Source organism: Engystomops pustulosus, chromosome 8, assembly GCF_040894005.1.
Source record: "Engystomops pustulosus chromosome 8, aEngPut4.maternal, whole genome shotgun sequence".
NCBI lineage: Eukaryota > Metazoa > Chordata > Amphibia > Anura > Leptodactylidae > Engystomops > Engystomops pustulosus.
In genome coordinates this window covers 16,648,285-16,673,121 of record NC_092418.1, presented here as the reverse complement: position 1 = coordinate 16,673,121, position 24,837 = coordinate 16,648,285, and the positions used below count along the sequence as shown (strand labels likewise).

Sequence of the window (24,837 nt, the reverse complement as noted above, 5' to 3'; positions counted from 1 at the left end):
GACAGAAATGTCTTTGCACAGCTCTACAATATTAAATGTGTGTCTTCTTTCCGAGAGCAGGTCGGTAACAAAGCCAATGCAGACACTGACACTTTAAGTAAATGTCCCCCCATGTGTGTCTTCACCCTTAGACTTCTATTGCCTTTTGTGATCCACATCTGTTGAAATCTAGGACAGGTTTCAACATTTTTTCTACGGACAACAGATCCGTGAAAATAAAATCAATATGAAAACACCAATAGAAATCAGTGGATCAGCGAGGCATCCGTGAAAAGCACAGAGCCACGGATGTAACATACAGCGCCAATGTGAAATAGCCCTTACTTTTACCATTTACGCTGTGGGTGTTGTATGGCAGTATCTTGTAGCACTATTCTCATTTCTCCAGGTTAGGCTCTGGCATTTCTTGATAATCATGAACCTTCTATAATTTAGGGATAAACGGCGGCAGCACAGCGGCAGATCTTCACATGAGTCATCTGAGGTAATTGTGATGAATTGTATGTGACCGCTCCCTCCAGGAGGACGCAAATCACTGTCAATTACTCTGCGGGATTCTTAATTGCTGTAGCCTGACAATTAATCAATAGGCCGCCGCTAATGACAGGCGCTGGCTAATCACGGATATCGGGAAGCGTCCACACTTAAAGGGGCACCAACCAATTATTGGTGCCATAGCTTACATCTGTAATGTTTGTGTGTAACAGACACAGATACCAGACACTCAGATCTCAGGAGGTGTTAACTTATATGAGATAACAACTCTTATTCTCCACGCATGGAGTCCTCCATAGGTGCGCAGCCATACACGGCGCCGACATCAGCATTCATTGAAAAATCTCAGATTTCATCTTGGTAAAAATAGGACTTTAAGTGAAGGGGTAAATACAAAAGAAAAAAAATAACTTAGACTTCACAGAGCCGACCAATACAGAGAACATGTGACAGTGGGACGAAGCGTCCGCAGTAACCTGCTTTACAATGCAACGTAACGCCATCCCTGGCTCCACACAGGACCATCACGCCAAAACCGGACAACTCAGTATACACGAAATTTTTCTTTTTTAAATTTCGTAAATTGAGTTGTGTGGAGCCAGAGATAAAAAAAAAAAATGACAAAAAAATACATTGTAATAATAATTAAAATATTTCTGGACCAATAGAATTATTTCCATTGTCCACTTTTATAAATTCATTGTACAAATTTACGCTCGTATTGATTTTCCCTTTTTCCACCTCATATTAGGCCCATGGCGAGTTCATGGCGATAACGCGCGAGCCAGTGACTCCACTTCCCAATTACGGTTGATCGCAGTACAAATATCTGCCTACAGGGGGAAGGTGAAATCACATATTTATATGGCGTTTCATGGATACACAAAATGTCTGACAGTGTGATGATGGTGGTACGGGTGTACGTTTACGCCATGGAAAGCACGCCTTGTTATACTGACGATTAAAAATAAGGGGTTAATAAGATAAAATACAAATATGTATATATATTCTGTCATGTAATAATCTCGGACTAGAGGTAATAATTAGCTATGCTCCTCCAAAAACATGACAGCATATGGTTTCACCTCAGGCCTTCATAAATAACGCAGATTTGCGATAAAACTACATGCTGCCATAGTTTTGCCAGCATGCGTGGCGCAGTTATATCATATTTTTTAAGCATTTTTCTTAAAACATGACAAAACTACATGTTTCTGACATAATTTTGAGCACTGTGGCAAAAACAGGCCACAATAGGTAAATTAAAATGCCCTAATATTTCCTTTCTAAAAAGATAATTTCATGTTTCAGAAAATATCCTGTCATCCTTGTCTGTCAGCCATTTTTAGTTATTTCTGTTCCTGAGAAAGCTGGGGGGCAACCAATATGGCTGCCATATTTGTAACCAGGTTATGGAGATATTGTGGCGGCCATATTGGTTGTCAGATAAAGGACATAAAATGGTGACTCCATGACATATTTTAGGTGGCAATGCTCTTCATTAAAATATGTGTGGAAAATCACTAAAAATTTCGAACAAAATACATTTCTGTGAGGTAAAAATATAGTATTGCCAATTAATTTAAGTAATTTTAGGGTTTTAAAGGATTTGCCTGAGGTAACCAATCAGATTCCAGCTCTCATTCTACTGAAGCCTGTTTCAGGATAAAAGCTTGAATCTGATTGGCAGTTACGAGTGAATCCTCCATTTCTCCTGTGCGCCAGTGATCGTGAAGCATCGAGTCTGAACAAATTTTTCCCTGATTCAATCTGTGATCAGTGTGGGTGGGAAAATTAACGCTGTGATTTCATTAATTCTTGTGAACGATAATGTCTCTTAATGTTGCCTTAATATCTTACCTAAAAATGTTCTTAAAGGGGATATCCCAAATATGGAAAAAATGGCTAAGTTCTGTGAAGAACAGTGCCAAATCTCTCTACAGGTTGTATGTGGTGTTGCAGCCTAACTCCATTCATTCACATCAATAAAGCTGTGCTGTAATACCAAACACAACCCATGGCCAGGGGTGGCACTGTATTTAGTGAATGCACTCATGTGAAGTTAGGCTAGGTTCACACACTGGGGTTTTGCACAGTTTTCCTTTTGGAGAATCCTGCCTTGTCTTTGACCCCATGACAACACTTCCAGCACCTTCGTACTGACCAACAAGCGGATAATAGCAACCAATCGGATAATTAAAGTTAAAGAAAAGACCCCAGGGTGCGTTCACACGTTGCGTTTTGGAGACGGAAATGTTAACAGTAATGTAATTCGACAAATCACCCCTCCTCAGCTGTTTTAATGCATTTCAAACCCAATGAAAACGCAGGCCAAAACACAACATGTGAACGCGCCCTGAGTGCTTGTAATGAGGTGCCCGACATGAAGTGTTGTCACAGGGAAACAGAGTGAAGAAACCGTTCTCTTAATTTGGCAACCTTACTGCCAGACAGTTTTGAGTTAAGTACTACAAAAAATTTTGAATTTTCCAAAAAAAAAAAAAAAAAAATGGGTAGGGGCTAAAACCATAAAACTGAAATTATTTAAATCCCTGAAAATCCACATTTCACTTAAAACGGGATGAGGCCAGCGCTGACTAATGATGACAACTTACTGCACCAAGATGGACGCCAGAGCACCAGTCAGTAGAGACACAAGATTAAAGCGTCAGAGGGTTATTATTATGTAGGCGGCCATTTTGTCAGATTGGTCATGAATGCAGCCAGTCCACTAAAATTTAAGAGGTACCTGTTTACTCAAACAGGTTAAAGATTCAATAGGAATAAAGCTTAATCATCCTTTTCAAGATGTCAGCTTGCTATCAGTGAATTGAAACATGGTTTCTTACATCTAGGAATCCATTTGTCTCTTCAGTCAACACTTCTGCTGTTCTGATGGTTTGTTGCAATGTATCAGTACAGATATGTGGAGTCTATGTTATTTAGCTCACAGAAGATTGTGTAGATTGGATAAGAGTGTGCCAAATCTTCAGCTGTGAGAAGTAGATTATATTTATTGTTTTTTTAGGAGTAACCATGAGTGTCCACATTCACTGACAGCAAGCAGAAATATGGATTAAGCCAAAAAACTGAGCAATTCAATAAGCATCTATTAGAGCACCTTCCAATTTTTTTGGGTGGAGGTGTCACCTTAAAGGAAATCTACCACCATGATGAAGGATTGTACACCAAGCACACTGACATACTGGTGTGTGCCCCCTCTAGCAGGATCTGCTCTTCTTGTAGCTTCTTAGGATCATGATTTTACAAGAAAAAGGTTGTAAAAATTATGCAAATGAGCCTGAGGAGCTTCTTGCTCCATAGTTGTCAATGGAACCTGGAGCCCCCCAGGCTCATTTGCATAATTTTTACAGCTTTTTTTTATGAAAACCAGGGTGTAAGAAGCTGAAAGAAGAGTGGATCCACACACCAGTCTGTCAGTGTGCTTGGTTTACAATCCTTCATCCTGGATTTAGATTTCCTTTAAGCTTCATTTGCATATTTTCTGTAGAGCTCTTTCATCCATCAAAATGGCCGCCGACGCTAAGCAGTACGAAAGTTTTCTGGAAGGGGGGGGGGGTGGTGACATAACCGTGTCAGTCATGTTATAGGCACACGTAGCATTTTTCTTCAATTAACAGGATAAACTTTCTGTGTTCAGAATCATTCAGTCCGAACCGACGTCTCCTTAAAGGGACAAATATTAAAAATCTTTTTTTTTTCTCTTTCCTTCCCAGTGTGAGTGATGGAGCCTCGGCGGGAAAAGTACCACCACGACCATGTGACAAGATGGGAGGTCCAGCTTTGGTGTCCTCCTAGGCTAGAGGCTTGTCCCTCAGGCAAGCACCACCCCAACCCCCGCAGGACGGAAGCCGCCAGGACTGGAAGGAGACGACAACAGTTTTGCGGTGTGTAGTGTTTACTATACATAATAAGACAAGATCCCGCCGTCTCATAGCAGGAAGGGGTTGGTGGCGTTCATGGCTTGGGCTGTGGATGGCGGGATGGCCGAGCTGTGGTGGGATAAGGTGGCTGCCATGTTCATATTAATCCCAAGTCCTGTTGGTGGTATGGCGGGTAACGTGGACATGCCCAGTAATGGAGGCGGCACGGAGACCTCTGGAGCCGCGGCTGGCACTGTGTTAAAGGACGGGCTGACTCCCATCATGGGGCTGGAACGCAGCTGGTTAAGGGTGAGCGCTTGGGGCTGGTTCACCTGGAAAGGGTTGACGAGGGGAGTAGATCCTTGAGGGGGGGTTCCTGAAAAAAATAAAAAAACATAAAAAACTGATTAATATAAAATATAAAACATCCCATCTACTGGGCATGTGCAGCTTTCCAGCCAATCATATTGCACAGCGCGTAATTGGCTAAAAACCTGCACGTGCCCAGAAGAGGGCGAGACTCTTGATGTTATTACCGCAGATCTATACCGCTGTGGGTGACATAGTGCCATATGCCGAGCCCTGACCTCATAATCTACGTACCCTGGGAACGGGATGTGCGCACCCCACGGATCTACACAAGCGGAAAATGTCTAAATTGTTCTAAAACGAGAAAAAGATGCCGGATGCCCCCTTGGAAGTTCCTGCGGGTCTAGGGAGAGCCTGTCCTGAATTTGTGAGAGGCCTCTTTATGGCGCAGTGACTGGAGGGAGTGTGGGCGGCTTACAAGGTATTTCAGGAATCCCTAATGTAAACAGGTCATTTCCGATTTCTAGGCAGACAGGAAAAACACAGGAAAGAAACTTTCTCCTGTATTAAGAGCCGCCTGGACCGGTGCCAGAGCCAATTATAATGTCGCAGTGCAGCCGAGAGCCTCCTCCAAGGCCAATAGGACATGCCAGGGGGGCCGGGGGCTGACACCCCTACACCCCTGTAACGTAGGCCCAGGCTTGACACCCAGGGCTTTGTCCCTTGCTGGTCCCTGTTTCTAATCCCTCTTTTATTTCGTATATGCTGCATGAAAGTTATGTGATCAAATTGTAGCACCTCCAGCCACCAGCAGTTTAAGAAAAGACAAATCTGGAAAGGGTAGTCCAGTCACAATAAGTTAGTTGCTATCCACAGGATATATGGGGGGGTCTCAGTGATGGGACACCCGCAGATCACGAGAACAGGGGGTTGTACCCCAGGTGAGCACAGCAGCCCTGCGGCATGAGGGTGATGCCACACATGGCGTTTTTTGGTCCATTTTTTACCGTTTTGGACTGTTTACCATGCGTTTGGATGCTTACAACCTGTTTATTAAGATAATTGGGAAAAACGGTCAAAAATGGACTGAAAACACATGCTTAAAAATGGACCATAAACGCCACGTGTGGCATCACCCTTAGTGGTGAGCTTCCTCTGACCCCTGATGTCAGGGGTCTTTAACAGTGATGTCACTATCTGTACATGTGACCTCACAAATGAGGCCACAGGATTTAAACCCCTTTACTTCTTTCCCAATGCAGCACCGTACCTTATACAGTGGCTGTGCTTGGTATTGCAGCTCATGACATTAACTCTAATGGGACTGAGCCACAAGCAGTCGTGGACGTGACGATGCAGGAGCACCACTAATCTCCCTTTAATGCTGACTATGTAAGGGTGATGCCACACATGGTGTTTTGAATCAGTTTTTGGCCCGTTTTTAAGCAAAACGCATCACCCTAAGTGGAAGCAGCACATGCAAAGCTCTTAAAGCGAGTGACGCCAACCTACCTGATGCCAAGAATGGGTTGAACGTAGGGGCAGGCTGAGCGGGCATGGTGACCAGCGTGTCCAGGTTCACTAAGGCAGCGTTGGGTCCCAGGAAGGATTCCGGGGTTTTTCGGGCTGTGTTCTGTTTGCCGGAGCTGGTGGTGATCTGTGAATCGAAAAGATCTGGACTGGTGGTGCCGCTGCGCGAGGACGGCAGAGTAGAGATGGAGTCAGCTGCAAGAGATAATACAAGACGTAAGATTCTCCCAGCAGGACCTGGGGCTTCTTATTGCAGGTCTATAAATTCAATAGATCACATCACAGCACAGATCCGCAATTTGTCGGTATACTAAGCTCCTACTGGGAGTTGTAGTACCACCACGCTCCCCTCCCCCGCGCGCTCGCTGTGTGTAATTTAAGGTAAAGTTCCCAGCTGCAGAACATTACATAACAAATGTTCTGTCTTCAGATAACAGGCCTCTTCCTTTCCTTTCTGCACAGCACATGTGTGACCTCTGACCCCAGAGCTGCCGTACATTGTAAGCCGGCGATTCTGCCAGATGTTGGACTCTCCCCGGCACCTGGGATGCATCAGATTTCACTATTTCCAGGAAGAGTCCCTCTCGCCAGAGGAATGTTCTGGATGCAAGTTGTATTTCACATTGTAGGAAGGACTCAAGTACTGAAATTATCAGCATTTCCAGCTGCTACTGATTCGTATAGGGGAAAAGGAGGTGTATAAGAACTGCGGGACTGACCAAGCACCTTACACAGGACTGTACACCGGAGGACTGACCAAGCACCTTACACAGGACTATACACCAGAGGACTGACCAAGCACCTTACACAGGACTATACACCAGAGGACTGACCAAGCACCTTACACAGGACTATACACCAGAGGACTGACCAAGCACCTTACACAGGACTATACACCAGAGGACTGACCAAGCACCTTACACAGGACTATACACCAGAGGACTGACCAAGCACCTTACACAGGACTATACACCGGAGGACTGACCAAGCACCTTACACAGGACTATACACCGGAGGACTGACCAAGCACCTTACACAGGACTATACACCGGAGGACTGACCAAGCACCTTACACAGGACTATACACCGGAGGACTGACCAAGCACCTTACACAGGACTATACACCAGAGGACTGACCAAGCACCTTACACAGGACTATACACCTGAGGACTGACCAAGCACCTTACACAGGACTGTACACCAGAGGACTGACCAAGCACCTTACACAGGACTATACACCAGAGGACTGACCATGTACCATACACAGGACTATACACCGGAGGACTGACCATGTACCATACACAGGACTATACACCGGAGGACTGACCATGTACCATACACAGGACTATACACCGGAGGACTGACCATGTACCACACACAGGACTGTACACCGGAGGACTGACCATGTACCACACACAGGACTATACACCGGAGGACTGACCATGTACCACACACAGGACTGTACACCGGAGGACTGACCATGTACCATACACAGGACTGTACACCGGAGGACTGACCATGTATTATACACAGGACTATACACCGGAGGACTGACCATGTACCATACACAGGACTGTACACCGGAGGACTGACCATGTACCATACACAGGACTATACACCAGAGGACTGACCATGTACCATACACAGGACTGTACACCGGAGGACTGACCAAGCACCTTACACAGGACTATACACCGGAGGACTGACCAAGCACCTTACACAGGACTATACACCAGAGGACTGACCAAGCACCTTACACAGGACTATACACCTGAGGACTGACCAAGCACCTTACACAGGACTGTACACCAGAGGACTGACCAAGCACCTTACACAGGACTATACACCAGAGGACTGACCATGTACCATACACAGGACTATACACCGGAGGACTGACCATGTACCATACACAGGACTATACACCGGAGGACTGACCATGTACCATACACAGGACTATACACCGGAGGACTGACCATGTACCACACACAGGACTGTACACCGGAGGACTGACCATGTACCACACACAGGACTATACACCGGAGGACTGACCATGTACCACACACAGGACTGTACACCGGAGGACTGACCATGTACCATACACAGGACTGTACACCGGAGGACTGACCATGTATTATACACAGGACTATACACCGGAGGACTGACCATGTACCATACACAGGACTATACACCGGAGGACTGACCATGTACCATACACAGGACTGTACACCAGAGGACTGACCATGTACCACACACAGGACTATACACCGGAGGACTGACCATGTACCACAGACAGGACTGTACACCGGAGGACTGATCATGTACCATACACAGGACTATACACCAGAGGACTGACCATGTACCATACACAGGACTGTACACCGGTGGACTGATCATGTAACATACACAGGACTGTACACCGGAGGACTGACCATGTACCATACACAGGACTATACACCGGAGGACTGACCATGTACCACACACAGGACTATACACCGGAGGACTGACCATGTACCACAGACAGGACTGTACACCGGAGGACTGATCATGTACCATACACAGGACTGTACACCGGAGGACTGACCATGTACCACACACAGGACTGTACACCGGAGGACTGACCATGTACCATACACAGGACTGTACACCGGAGGACTGACCATGTACCATACACAGGACTATACACCGGAGGACTGACCATGTACCATACACATGACTATTCACCGGAGGACTGACCATGTACCATACACAGGACTGTACACCGGAGGACTGACCATGTACCATACACAGGACTATACACCGGAGGACTGACCATGTACCATACACAGGACTGTACACCGGAGGACTGACCATGTACCATACACAGGACTATACACCGGAGGACTGACCATGTACCATACACATGACTATTCACCGGAGGACTGACCATGTACCACACACAGGACTGTACACCGGAGGACTGACCATGTACCACACACAGGACTGTACACCGGAGGACTGACCATGTACCATACACAGGACTGTACACCGGAGGACTGACCATGTACCATACACAGGACTGTACACCAGAGGACTGACCATGTACCATACACAGGACTGTACACCGGAGGACTGACCAAGCACCTTACACAGGACTATACACCGGAGGACTGGCCATGTACCATACACAGGACTATACACCGGAGGACTGACCATGTACCATACACAGGACTATACACCGGAGGACTGACCATGTACCATACACAGGACTGTACACCGGAGGACTGACCATGTACCATACACAGGACTATACACCGGAGGACTGACCATGTACCATACACAGGACTATACACCGGAGGACTGACCATGTACCATACACAGGACTGTACACCAGAGGACTGACCATGTACCACACACATGACTGTACACCGGAGGACTGACCATGTACCATACACAGGACTATACACCGGAGGACTGACCATGTACCATACACAGGACTATACACCGGAGGACTGACCATGTACCATACACAGGACTATACACCGGAGTACTGACCATGTACCACACACAGGACTATACACCGGAGGACTGACCATGTACCATACACAGGACTATACACCGGAGGACTGACCATGTACCATACACAGGACTGTACACCAGAGGACTGACCATGTACCATACACAGGACTATACACCGGAGGACTGACCATGTACCATACACAGGACTATACACCGGAGGACTGACCATGTACCACACACAGGACTATACACCGGAGGACTGACCATGTACCATACACAGGACTATACACCGGAGGACTGACCATGTACCATACACAGGACTATACACCGGAGGACTGACCATGTACCATACACAGGACTGTACACCGGAGGACTGACCATGTACCATACACAGGACTATACACCGGAGGACTGACCATGTACCATACACAGGACTATACACCGGAGGACTGACCATGTACCATACACAGGACTGTACACCAGAGGACTGACCATGTACCACACACATGACTGTACACCGGAGGACTGACCATGTACCATACACAGGACTATACACCGGAGGACTGACCATGTACCATACACAGGACTATACACCGGAGGACTGACCATGTACCATACACAGGACTATACACCGGAGTACTGACCATGTACCACACACAGGACTATACACCGGAGGACTGACCATGTACCATACACAGGACTATACACCGGAGGACTGACCATGTACCATACACAGGACTGTACACCAGAGGACTGACCATGTACCATACACAGGACTATACACCGGAGGACTGACCATGTACCATACACAGGACTATACACCGGAGGACTGACCATGTACCACACACAGGACTATACACCGGAGGACTGACCATGTACCATACACAGGACTATACACCGGAGGACTGACCATGTACCACACACAGGACTATACACCGGAGGACTGACCATGTACCATACACAGGACTATACACCGGAGGACTGACCATGTACCATACACAGGACTGTACACCGGAGGACTGACCATGTAGCATACACAGGACTGTACACCGGAGGACTGACCATGTACCACACACAGGACTGTACACCGGAGGACTGACCATGTACCATACACAGGACTGTACACCGGAGGACTGACCATGTACCACACACAGGACTGTACACCGGAGGACTGACCATGTACCACACACAGGACTATACACCGGAGGACTGACCATGTACCACACACAGGACTATACACCGGAGGACTGACCATGTACCATACACAGGACTGTACACCGGAGGACTGACCATGTACCACACACAGGACTATACACCGGAGGACTGACCATGTACCATACACAGGACTATACACCGGAGGACTGACCATGTACCATACACAGGACTGTACACCGGAGGACTGACCATGTAGCATACACAGGACTGTACACCGGAGGACTGACCATGTACCACACACAGGACTGTACACCGGAGGACTGACCATGTACCATACACAGGACTGTACACCGGAGGACTGACCATGTACCATACACAGGACTGTACACCGGAGGACTGACCATGTACCATACACAGGACTGTACATCACTTACCGGATACTTTGGAAGAGGAACGCAGGCTGTCAAACTCTGAGAAATCGTCTTTCGCTGTCCCATTTAAATTTGTGAAGGGGTCAAAAGAGGGACCTCCTAAAGGGGGAAGTTAAGAGTGATTTAAAGGGGTTTTCCATTCTCAGGCACAACATATGCAGAGCATCTCACATTCCCCCATCATAACTCCCTCAATACACATGGAAATATTTTGTATAAAAATGATAACTTTATTACAAACAGAATCCACACAATTAGAGGGTCCAAAATAAAGAATGTGGCTCCCCCATAGAAGCCAAACCCCCAGTATTACAGAATAATAACCCCCTACTGGTGACCTGCTCTGTCCCCCTCTGTACACTCATAGTAATGCAAGAAACCACAAGGGAAATATACTGAGTCTGTACACAGGAGCCTCCATACGGAAACCCTGAAGGAACTAACTAAGTTTTTGTGGGGTCTCATATATTTCTCTAGGTTCCAGTGGGGTCTCAAACTTCCCCTATATTTATCCAGGTTCCTATGGGGTTTTGTATATTATCTAGGTTCCTGCAGGATGTCATACTTTCCCTATATTTCTCCAGGATCCTATGGGGTTTCATATAGTGTATAGGATCCTGTGGGGTTTCATATATTGTATAGGATCCTGTGGGGTTTCATATATTGTATAGGATCCTGTGGGGTTTCATATATTGTATAGGATCCTGTGGGGCGTTATATATTGTATAGGATCCTGTGGGGTTTCATATATTGTATAGGATGCTGTGGGGCGTTATATATTGTATAGGATCCTGTGGGGTTTCATATATTGTATAGGATCCTGTGGGGTTATATATATTGTATAGGATCCTGTGGGGTTTCATATATTGTATAGGATCCTGTGGGGTTTCATATATTGTATAGGATCCTGTGGGGTTTCATATATTGTATAGGATCCTGTGGGGTATCATATATTGTATAGGATCCTGTGGGGTATCATATATTGTATAGGATCCTATGGGGTTTCATATATTGTATAGGATCCTGTGGGGTGTTATATATTGTATAGGATCCTGTGGGGTTTCATATATTGTATAGGATCCTGTGGGGTGTTATATATTGTATAGGATCCTGTGGGGTGTTATATATTGTATAGGATCCTGTGGGGTTTCATATACCGTATTTTCCGGGCCATTAGGCGCACCAGAATATAAGGCGCATCAGTCCGATGCGGCTTATATATGAAATAATTCCATATATAAGGCGCATCGGACTATAAGGCGCAGGGTCCGGGGGCGTGGCGGAGGTCCGGGGGCGGAGCGGATACCCGACGAGAAGAGACGCGACGCGACCCGGAGACGAGACCCGACGAGACGCGGCGACGCGGGGAAAGTGAGCGGGGAAGGTGAGGGGGAGGTGGAGGAGGGCAGTGGACCATACTTACATAGGTCCCCGCTACCGGAGACAGCAGATCTCCAGAGGGAACTGCAGACCGACGCGGCAGAAGTTGTTCGTGCCGCGTGGTCTGCAGTTCCCGCTGGAGATCTGCTGTCTCCGGTAGCGGGGACCTATGTAAGTAGGGTCCGCTGCCCTCCTATTGGGCGCACCGGACTATAAGGCGCACTTTGGATTTCCAAGGAAATCCAAGGCTTTTATGTGCGCCTTATAGTCCGGAAAATACGGTATTGTATAGGATCCTGTGGGGTTATATATATTGTATAGGATCCTGTGGGGTTTCATATATTGTATAGGATCCTGTGGGATCTCCTACTTTGCATACATTTCTCCAGGTTGCTGTGGGGTCTTGTATTTCCCATCTCTCCATGCAGGTTCCTGCGGGGGTCTCACTGTGATTATGGTGGTTACGCTGTATTATTCATCTGTTTTCCTACCTGAGCTCACACTTGTTTTAAGCCCCGGAGCAGGAGCCCAAGGGTCCGCCGTGGAATTAGCCGTCTGTGGAGGGGCCCAGGGATCCTGTTTTTTAGGACCAGGATGCGTTGCAGAAGCCGGACTTGCCCCCCAGGGGTCGCTATTGGAGGTGGGTTTTGTACCTGCTATAGATATAAGGCTGTCAGACAAGGCTGCAATAATTATATATACAGAGACATAAGCAGGAGACACCCAAAAAAAATTGGAAAAAAAATTCCAAGTCATATTAAGAATAGAATGAGACGAGTCACACCCCTCCCCCCGGGCCTTTGGGGTTGTCCACTTATGGGAATTTGTGATTAAACCCTACAATGTGGGCTGTGAGGTCAGACACTTGTGTGTATCCCCGAGAGAGAAGCCTCCTGCACGTTCCACACACATAACATTGTGACCGTACATGGAGGAATGTGACAGAATGGCCAAGAAACTTTCCAAATGACTGATGTCACAAGCGCCCTCAACACTAACCTCCTGTGTACCAGGCCAGCACCCGAGGGCAGGTGCTTACCCATCAGCTCCCCAGTACACTTCACCTAGTGCTGCAGCTACCAGGAGAGGGCGCTGTGCTTAAATGTCCTCATAGCACATTAACATCAATTATAACTACAAACCATTATAATCAATTGAGTGCAAAATACACTGGGGCAGATTTACTTACCCGGTCCTGTCGCGATCCTGCGGTGCGTTGTCTGACGAGAATTCGGGTCCGGAGCGATTCACTAAGCCTCGTGCGCCCGAGTTCCTGCATCTGTCGCTTCTGCGCCAAGGTCCGCCCGAGTTCACCTGCTTCTTCCCGATGCATGCGAGTGCTTGATCTTGCGACACATTTCTAATAGTAAAATCCCGCGTGTTGTCCGAATCCGTCGGGTTGTCCGATGGCCCGCCCCCCCCCCCCTTTCTGTCACGTGCAAGCCGGCGCCGATGCGCCAAAATCCCGGGGGAATTCGACGCAAAACGGAAATCGACGGGAAACCCAACGAAAATAGTAGTTACATTCATTCTTATACATAAGCACCATTAGGACATACCAAATGATTGCCAGGGATCTATTCCAGCAGTAGGAGCAGCCGTTCCCCCCCAGGGGTCTTGCTGGTTACTTGTAGGTGTTGCTGACACTGCTGCCCAGGTTTCTGGTTTTGGAGGCGCTGGTGCCCCTGATGGTAATGCATCCATGAGGTCCAACAATGAAGTCTGTGGTTGCTGTAAATATAAAATCCATGATGAATTAATATAATGAAATATTTGCTGATGACTCGGATTAGCTGCTTGTTATGGTGCGGGGCAGTGCTATTAGGGACATATAATATTGGATGGTAGGAGAATCAGAAGTACAGAATGTGATACCTGGGATCTCGCCAGCTTCTTCTTAGGTACTTTGGTGGTGTCCTTCCTGCTTTCCTCTAATGCCATCTGAAGCCGTAGGTCATCCCCCCGCCGGATGCGCTCCTCCTGTGTACATAGACAGTACACTGGGTACAAATCTCTCCTGCTTTATCCCACCACACCCTCCATGTCTGTGTTACACACTTTTGTTCACGCAAACCCTTCATACCCCACACACTGGAAGCACATAGGGCTTGAGGAGCTGCCATGCTGGGACGTGTAGTGCTCACCTGTTCAGCCACCTCTCTGCTCATGGCCAGGGCCAGCTGTAGCTGCAGCTCCTCTTCTCCGCTCGTCTGGGGTCGTGCCTGTTCTAGCTCTGAAGAGACTCGGGGGGAGGTAGCTGAGGAATGAAAAGAACCCCAGTTAGATTAAAATTTACGTAAAATTTTCAGAATGCACAGGAAAGAACAGGGAGAAGTAACAACGTTGCTGGAAACTTAAACTCTGAAGGGAAACTGTCAGCAGGTGTGATCATGAAGACTGCAGCCACTGTTCTGTATTATCCCTGGAGATCTGTGTACTCAGACCTTTGTGTATATTAGTAGCATCAGGATTGTAGTATATGGAATTATATTCCAGGATTGTAATATATTAAGTCCTCACACTGCTGTGCTCTTAGCTCTAAACATTGAACGGTTCCCCAGCTTTGAGTAAAAGTTGTAAGCAGGCTACAGGTAGAATAAAACAGCAGTTACTCAGAGCAGACTGTTACTTAAGAGCATAGCAGTATGAGGATAAAACCACTGTACAGTCCTGGAACATAAATCTATGTATCACAGTCCTGCTGCTACTAATAACATACACAAAGGTCTGATTACACATCTCTCCAGGACAATACATAACACTGACTGTAGTCTGCGCGTTCACCTGCTGACAGTTTCCCAATTCTTTGCTTCATCCAGTATTTGTTTTGGGTTATAAAATTTTTTCTTCTCCAGATAGATTCAAAGCTAAATGTGTTGTGTAGTATACAGTGGAAAGAGAAGTATACAGGTGGAGCTACGCTGTTAGGTCACATGTCTGACAGCAGGTGGAGCTACGCTGTTAGGTCACATGTCTGACAGCAGGTGGAGCTCAACCGTTGTCTGTTACTAAGGGCAACCAGCAAAATTCTAAGAAAAAACTGCTCTGGATGTGAATGGAGCAGAGAAAACAACTCAAAATCTCTACAAAAATAATAATGTAAAGTACTTTCTCAGATTGGATTCCCCTCCACCCCCTTTACAAGTAAATGAAAAAAATAAATAAATGTAAATGTAAGGTGTCACATCCAGTTTAACAACACAAACAATGCATATAATACAATTCACTAACACTACATTAAAAAGTATAAAATATAGAAGTATAAAATCTGATCTTACATATTCATACACATACTTATTGGGGCACTTTTACTAAGGGTCCGAATGGCGCACTTTCGTCGGGTTTCCCGAATATTTCTGATTTGCGCCGAATTGCTCTGGGATTTTGGCGCACGTGATCGGATTGTGGTGCATCGGCGCCGGCTTTCACGCAACAGAATTCAGACAACCCAACGGATTCGGAAAAACCGCCGAATTTAAAAAAGAATTTGTGTCACAAGATCAAGCACTTACATGCACCAGGAAGAAGAAGGTGAACTCCGGCAGACCTCGGCACAGCAGCGACACCTGGTTGATATTGGGCGCACGCACCTTAGTGAATCCCGGCAGACCCAAATCAGCATCGGACAACGAACCGCGGGATCGCGACAGGACCGGGTGAGTAAATGTGCCCCAAGGGGGCAGATTTACTTACCCGGTCCATTCGCGATCCAGCGGCACGTTCTCTGCGCTGGATTCGGGTCCGGCCGGGATTTATTAAGGTAGTTCCTCCGCCGTCCACCAGGTGGCGCTGCTGCGCTGAAAAGCATCGGAACGTGCTGGAGTTCACCGGCTTGGGCTGAGTGAAGGTAAGTGCAAGCTCCGCGACAGATTTTTTGTTTTAAATGCGGCGGTTTTTCCGAATACGTTGGGTTTTCGTTCGGCCAAGCCCCCCGATTTCCATCGCGTGCATGCCAGCGCCAATGCGCCACAATCTGATCGCGTGCGCCAAAATCCCGCAAATCGGAAATTGGCGCAAATCGGAAATATTCGGGTAGCACGTCAGGAAAACGCGAATCGGGCCCTTAGTAAATGACCCCCATTGTGTTTATGCTATCATGAACATCTATTCACAGACCCGTGGGGAGGTTCTGATCTAAGGAGGTTCGGTACAGACTGTACGGTCCAGCCTGGCATCATACATGGCAAGCGTCACAATAAATTCCAGACTATGCCGCCAAATAACCCCCATCTCAGATCTCCTTAAAATACCATAGAGACAGGAAGCAAGGGCAGGGTGTTGGGATGTGCGGGGTCACAAGGCCTCATTCCCGGAATTCCTGGGACAAGGACATAGAGCGCTGGGACAGAGCTGAGCGTACAGAAACAGCAGGAGAGGATAGACTGTGCCTCTAGAATATTTCAGCCCCTTTATACTAAAAATGGGGGGTACAAGGAGGAGACAGATCCTTATAGTGAAGCCAATGGGGCCATTAGCCAGGAAGAATCCATTAGGGTCTATAGCGCCCCCTATCCATGATCTTTCCAATGAAATGAAATGAATAGGACTGTAGTCATCTGTACATCCACCTGTTACCAGACAGTATCCGGCCATCCTGTATTTGGGATTCCCCCTCCCCTCATTGATGGACACCACCGGTGGGTTTTTCCCACTCGCCTCCGGAGCACACGAGAAATGACTTCTGCTAATCACTAAAGCAGGATTCCCGACGCACCATCTGTCCATCCCCTGTGCCAGAGCCGCCAGCAGGGAGATGGCATATGTGGGCACCTGTCAGACAGGCAGGACTCGCGTCCTACCAGGTCAGGGATTACAGCTCATACTCCCCGCCGCCATATGTGTAGAGGAGGGAATATACACAACATATCATGTGTAATCCCCACCATGTCATCCGGGGATGAATAATCCAGAAATACATAAAGAACAAATCATATAATCTGATGATAAATAATCCAGTCAAACATATAATAAATGTATAGGGGGAGATTTATCATCACGTGGTAAAACTGTTCTAGTTGCCCATAGAAACCAATCAGAGCTCAGCTTTCATTTTATAAACAGCTGTGGGAAAATGAAAGCTGAGCCCTGATTGAACAGTTCTGCTCTAAGAGATTTATGATCAATCTCCCCCCATAATCTGTTATCTATAATTTATTACAATATATAATCTATTGGTTTACAATCCTGATATATAATCCAGAAAATAATCTGTTGATATTTGACCCAATAACTGGGTGATCATCTGCAATCTAATAATCTGGATATCCATAATCTGTGTAATCCTGCGTATGTACAGTGTGAACATGCGCTATATTATATGCAGTACATATATTCTATATTAGCAATATAGCTTAGGCAGGACAGCTGTAACCTACTTGTTTTCTGCACCTAGGAGTCATTTAGCTGATTGGTGATACCATGCAGGAGTTTAGGGGTTAATAGGTGGGTGTATTACAGTACAGGATGGGGGGGGGGGGGGCTTGGTGCGTTCTCAGCTGATTCTGCTACACAAGGCTCATCTACAGATATATATATATATATATACTCAGACCTACATTTCTGTGACCTCTGGGTATCATCCCTTTAAATCCCCCGCCCCCCCCCCCCCCCCCCATTTTATTAATCCTGTGCACAGGAACTACAGGACCCATAAAGTCAGACTGTATTAGATCCACCCGACTATGAGCGAGCAATGATTGGGGGTGTTCATACAATTCCCGATACTTCCCCACTCATAGCCCTCCGGAAAAAGGGTCAATATAGTAAAGCAGAAAACAAGGGGTTAATATACGTTAAGGCTTCTGCCATGCAAAGCTCTGGGCATCGTACCCTGGCACCAGTCATATGGGCAGCCAAAAATATGTCATCACCAATGTGAACAACCCAAGCAACGGCTAAGGGCCCCCAGAGATGAGAGGGGCCCCGAACTGACCTCCTGAGGAGCCCAATACAGAGCAGGGAGGCATTCAGAGTGGGGTCATACGTTATGGGGCCCCAAGATTACATTCCGCAGGTTTTAGGATTGCTCAGACAAGTTACAACTTTACACAAAATTGCAGCTAAACTTTCCATGAAATTCCTTTAATCCGGGATCGGCTGTCTTCAAGTTTTGGGCTAAATTCCGTCCATTTTTAAAAATATTTTTCTCATAAATTGAACTATTGGAATTCCTAGATTATGGCGCATATGATTATAGGATCGGAACCCTAAATGTATAAAGTTTTGCACTTCCAGCCTCATGGACTATCAGGATTAAAGGAACTTTCTATTGTATGCGGTTTATAGTAGTTTTTGGGGAGGTGACATGGAGCGGGCACAATAGGAGGCAGCGCGGCCTGGGTACAATCAGCTGTCTATGTGAGCTGGCATCAGCAGGCTCTGCATGAACAGGGGGTCTGTTTACTGAGGGAGCGGTGGGTGGGGGAGGGGTGCGCCATGCATTTACACAAGCAGGCATGCGGTATGAGGCGCACTCACCTGATAGGACATCACACATGACTGGATGGTGCCGCCAGACAACAAAGACACAATGAATGAAGACAGAACACAGAATCATCTCTATTATAGTCTTATTATAGGTGAGCTGTGACCTCATCATTCCAGACCCGATACTATCAGTGGTAACCTGCGATGTCATCACTCCAGGCCCCATACTATCAGAGGTAACCTGTGATGTCATCACTCCAGGCCCCATACTATCAGAGGTAACCTGTGATGTCATCACTCCAGGCCCCATACTATCAGAGGTAACCTGTGATGTCATCACTCCAGGCCCCACAGCATCAGAGGTAACCTGTGATGTCATCACTCCAGGCCCCATACTATCAGAGGTAACCTGTGATGTCATCACTCCAGGCCCCATACTATCAGAGGTAACCTGTGATGTCATCACTCCAGGCCCCATACTATCAGTAGTAACCTGTGATGTCATCACTCCAGCCTCTGTACTACCAGTGGTAACCTGTGATGTCATCCCTCCGGCCCCCATACTATCATTGGTAACCTGTGATGTCATCATTCCAGCCTCCATACTATCATTGGTAACCTGTGATGTCATCATTCCAGCCTCCATACTATCAGAGGTAACCAGTGATGTCATCATTCCAGCCTCCATACTATCAGAAGTAGCCTGTGATGTCATCACTCCGGCCTCCATACTATCAGAGGTAACCTGTGATGTCATCACTCCAGCCTCCATACTATCAGAGGTAACCTGTGATGTCATCACTCCAGCCTCCATACTATCATTACTAAGCTTTGATATCGGACCCTATCATTCCACTATATAGAGCTCCCTGCCACAGCTTTTACTCAGAGCATAGGGGAAAAGCTATGGAACAACAAAGTAAATACAGCTAAGAGCACAGCAGTGTGAGGAAACAACCCTGAAGCTACAATCCTGGAATATAAATCCTTTTTTTTTCACAGTCCTGCTGCTACTAACAAAATAAATATCTCTTCAGGACCTCTACCTATCCCTGTCTGTAGTTTGCCTGGTCAAACCTGCTGGATTAGGTGCACTCGAATAGGTTAATGATGGAATGAGCAATGAAGAATATTGATGTAAAGGGGTTGTAACAGGTGAGAAAATATGGCCGATTTCTTCCGAAGACCCCACCACACCTGTCTATCGGTTGTGCCTGGTATCATACTTTATGTCCATTGGAGTGAATAGAGTGAAATGCAAGACCAAACACAACCGGCAGACGGGAGTGGCGCTGTTTCTGGAAGGAGGCAGCCATGTTTTTCAAAATACAAACTTTTATCACTTGACTATGGTCGATAATCACAAATTCAAACGGACCTTAGTGTCAGAATAGGGCTCTTAAGCCCACCAGGACAGTATGACCACATAAGAAGTAGGCCCCAGTGACAAGTGATGAATCACCTCCAAATGAGGTTGTCTTCTGCAGGATTTGGGCCACTGCAGGATCCTCTGGTGGGCTAGTGTGACCCTCACCCTACAATTAGTCCTAAGCTGTTCACCAATACTCACATCCATGGTAAGATGCCGGAGAACCTCCAGATTTCCCATAGTCTTGCTCAGAGTAGCTCGTGGACAGGTTAGGTTGACTAGAACCACGGCCAAAACTAATCTGGTTGTTGCTCCCCACACTTGTGGCCACCTGAGCCATTCGCTCTTTGGTCTTAAGTGCCTGGGCCCGTTCGCCCTTCAGCCTCTCTTCATCTTTGAGGAGGCTCACCAGCTGCTTAGACTTTTCCCTCACGTTAATCCCTTGGTCTTTCCCGTCGCGGTCAATGTACTGGAAGTCTTTGAGCGTCTGTATGGCAAATATGTTCTCTTTGCACTGGTGGGAAACTCTCTCCGACCCGGTCTTGATGAGATAGTCCAGGAGGGTCAAGGCCTTGTAAACGTGTCTCCAGTTCTTTCCATGGTCATTAAGCCTCTTCCAGATCATACTCATGATTTCCGAAAAAGCCACCACATTGTAGGTCAGGTCTGCGATCTCCGTCATGAGGGAGCTGGAAGGACCCCAAGGATCATTGGAGGTGGCCTCCCGAACCTTAATCTCTGCCTCCGAGTAATTATTCACAATGTTCTTCATCTGTCTCCTTATGGATGAGGTCGTCATTTTGGGCAAGGAGGGGAAGGGTGGTCTTAAAAACACCTAAAATTAAAAAAAGTCTGAGATACCCCGGGTCCTCAAGTTAAAAACCTCGCAGGTAAGTCCTCCGTAGGAGAAGTCACTGGGTATGTCCACACATGGCAAGAAATGTGGTCCAATTTTAGTTAAAAGCATCTCCTCAGCCAACAAACATCATGTGATCCCAGAACCTGAAAAAGAAAACAAAATACCCATCAGATATTTAGAGTTTAGGGGAGAAATTCAAAAAGTTCTTAAAGGGGAAGTGGGTATAAGATCCTTATCTAGTAACACAAGGTAGCACTCTTCAAAGTGTATTTCTAGCACTGGAGGAGCCAGCATGTCCATGGTATTCATGATGGTCCTCCATGAGTTTGATAAGACCAGTGCAATGCCTAATTTCCCCTGTGGAGGCACTGTAGGCACATTTACATAATGCAGTTATTCAGAATGGCTCCCCCTAGCTGCAGGAGGCCTCTCTGTCCTCCCTCACACTATGATCACGTGCATGAATGGGAGGGGGACTCTTAGGGTCAATCACATGGGGTCACTCCCGGCAGGGGGTTTCCATATCAAAGGACAGTCCAGATGGCGACAAATCAGGGGGTCAGTAAACACACAGCATTGTGGGAAATTTCTCTGACAAGCTATTTAGTTCTTAATTAGTCGGTGTAATAATATTTGACTTGCAAATGTGGCTGTCCTCAAAGCAAAGAGGAAGCGGATCAGCGCCTACGGTTAAGCAGTATCAGGTGTCACGTTTATCTACAGAACCACTCCCCTTTAAGTCATGTGACTCAACAGCTCACAATCCCATGATGCTCTGCTCTGTGGAAGAAAACCAACCAGTGGCTCACAAATCTCCAGAACCACTCCTCTGCCAGTCATGTGATCTAACGGATAACTGTCACCTCCCAGAATGCACTGCTCCCTGGTAACAGTTGGGAGGATTCAGCTTTCGATGTGGAGTGCAGTAATATAGAAATCCCTTAATTTCAGAGAGTTTAGGCTAATTGACTCCTCTGACGAGTCTCTATGATACTGTAGACATGTAAAGGAGCATACCCCCTCTAAGGAGTGTCATGTGACCGTCATCATAAAGATTACACAATAAAGTTTTTTTTGTTGAGGGCAAACAGAAGGCAATCACTGGGTCCTGCTTCTTTGCTTAGAGCAGAGCGGTGCTAATAATGTGGCCAAATAGTGACCAATTAGCAGTCCTTGGGTAATTGAGTTCTCGTATTTACACATCTCACCTTACGTCGTTATCCCAAAGTATCTGATTCCTTTAAAAGGTCCTTTAAAGGGACACACTGGACTGTGTTCTGCCTAGTGCAGGAGGCGGAGCTTGACAAAGGCATTCTCTCATTGGTGCGATTTGAACCTGTGTGGTAGGCCTTGCCCACTAAGGGCCACCACAACACAGAGTGCAGCGGGGCAGATTTATCAAAACTATCAGTTCTAATGTGACCGTCCCTTTAAATAAGCCGCAGTATGGACTGATTACTTGATGATATTAGGATGGAGTATCTTGGATGGACTCTCAAGAGGATGGACTATTTTATGGAGTGTCCCTTTAAGGGAAAAAAATATTGTGGCTGATTTGGATACAGGAGCTCGTCATAGACTGTCACCCGTCTCTACCTAAGTAGTAATTACACGTTTGTAACAATGAACTAGTTCAGCGTCAACTCGTAAGAGATCTGTAGTGGTGGATAGACTGCTTGTCACCCGGGTACCACAGGACAGATATTCCTCTATACATGTACGGATTATCATGTCATCATACATGTGTCCTAGGCGTCCAATGACTGCGATGGGGGGGGGGTGTATAATCCGGGTGTTTATATTATTGGAACATTGTTCGGAGGGACAGGAAACCACAGAACTTGTATGAATTAAAGGTGCAGGATCTTCCATGCGGAGCAGAGACAATGCACAGGAAATATCCCAGCATAAGAGAAATAGATAAAAGGGCAACTCCTAGCAAAGAAATGCTCTACCTGCCCAAGTCACAGTCTTCTCTTAAGGGCAACATATAAAGGGGGTTCTCTGCTGAGGCCAATAAGACCCTCTCACTGATCGCCTGTGATCTGTATGGAAACCTATAAGTAAGTATTCAGTTTCCCTGCAGCGCCACCCCAGGGAGAATGAAGTATTCCACTTAAATCAATGGGTTCAAAAACTTAATTGACAACCGATACGGCTTCCATCATAGTTCCCGTACAGGTTGTCATAAAGCCATTGAACTGAAGTATTTGTGACATGATACCAGAGCGAGGGATGCATTAAGTACATTTTTTTATGGTTCGGGGCCGCACAGGGTGGCACTCAGATCCCTCTCTGTGGGCACCCAGACCATCACCCCAGCACAGAGTTTGCAAGGCAGGATTTAAAGGAAACCCACCATTTGATTTGATGCATGAACCAAACATACCTTGAGAATGATAGTAGCTACACTGATGCAGAAACATATCTTGTTTAATCCCTGTGCTGAGTGGTTTTCCTGAAAAAACAATTATAAAATTATGATAATGAAGCTCTCGCTTCTGTGCCAGAGCTCAGCGCTTCTCCTGTTACATTAGTTATGCACTGCTTAGAGAATGATGTAATCAGGCAGAAGTAATCAATTGCTGCACCATCCCCCAGTTGCTGTGTATGAGTGATCCAGCTCAGGTTGATTAGTCATGTCTGGACAGTTCAGGAAGCTCTGTGTAATGTTGAAGGCTAAATGCAATCCAGCTTTCCCAAGGTCCTGAATGTTATAATAGTTTTTTTCATCAAAACCACTCAGCTTAGGGATTAAACAAGATGTGTTTCTGCATCAGTGTAGCTACAGCATTCTCAAGGTATGTTTGGTTCATAATGCCTGAAATCAAATGGTAGATTTCCTTTAAGGGCTTTTTCCGCACTCCCTGCCCACCCAGGATGTGATCAATGCTAAATTAAAGTGGCAAATCTTGGACTGCAGCGAGAAGGTGTGGGCAGATGTGGATTATCACTGGAGCTCCTGCTCTGGGCCCCTCTGAATTCTCCTCCTTCTTTCTACTGTATTTGTATCACCAGGACACCAATATGATTGAAAGCTGTGACAAGGCAGGGAGCAATGAGTTGACGTTTAAATTGCCATGTTGGCACTTTGGGATAAATAAGTGGGTTTCTGTTGTAGTTTGGACACTAAAATGTTTACCATCGCTGCATTATAGGAATGGCGGCCATGTTGGTTGTCACTCAGTGTTCTCAGGCTCATCTATGGGTCAGAACAATAATCATGAAGGTGTAAAAGATGTGACTACTATAGAGTACTAGTATGGACAAGAGACTTATGGGTACACCATCTGCACCCATAAAAGATGAACTGGGATCCACTAAAATACCCTTACATTTGTGTGGTTGACTACAACTCTCATCATTCCCCAGGAACTGCACTACAACAGGTGGCTGCCTACACGTGTCCGGCCTAAAGTTACGGTATTGTTTATTCTACTAGTTTCTCATGTAATCCAGACAGGAAGGGAGACAAGCGAGCATTGTCAAGTATTGAGGACATGC

At 46.4% G+C, this 24,837-nt stretch overlaps 1 protein-coding gene across 6 annotated transcripts in view; it reads right to left on the bottom strand.

The window, feature by feature from the left end:
* Positions 1 to 845: 845 nt before the first annotated feature.
* Positions 846 to 24,837, bottom strand: part of EPN2 (epsin 2) — a 48,810-nt gene continuing 24,818 nt past the window's right edge. For 3 of the 6 annotated variants that reach the window (XM_072119917.1, XM_072119912.1, XM_072119915.1), the window contains exons 2-10: positions 20,676 to 21,476; positions 19,157 to 19,177; positions 14,824 to 14,936; positions 14,555 to 14,659; positions 14,239 to 14,410; positions 13,171 to 13,335; positions 11,303 to 11,398; positions 6,201 to 6,413; positions 846 to 4,755 (exon numbers count right to left, since the gene is read on the bottom strand). In XM_072119917.1, the coding sequence (XP_071976018.1) occupies positions 4,448 to 4,755; positions 6,201 to 6,413; positions 11,303 to 11,398; positions 13,171 to 13,335; positions 14,239 to 14,410; positions 14,555 to 14,659; positions 14,824 to 14,936; positions 19,157 to 19,177; positions 20,676 to 21,273 (1,791 nt within the window). In that variant the 5' untranslated portion in view covers positions 21,274 to 21,476 and the 3' untranslated portion in view covers positions 846 to 4,447. Of the gene's footprint in view, positions 4,756 to 6,200; positions 6,414 to 11,302; positions 11,399 to 13,170; positions 13,336 to 14,238; positions 14,411 to 14,554; positions 14,660 to 14,823; positions 14,937 to 19,156; positions 19,178 to 20,675; positions 21,477 to 21,975; positions 22,094 to 24,837 lie in introns of those variants that run through there. The other 3 variants (XM_072119914.1, XM_072119913.1, XM_072119918.1) reach the window with 3 other exon arrangements.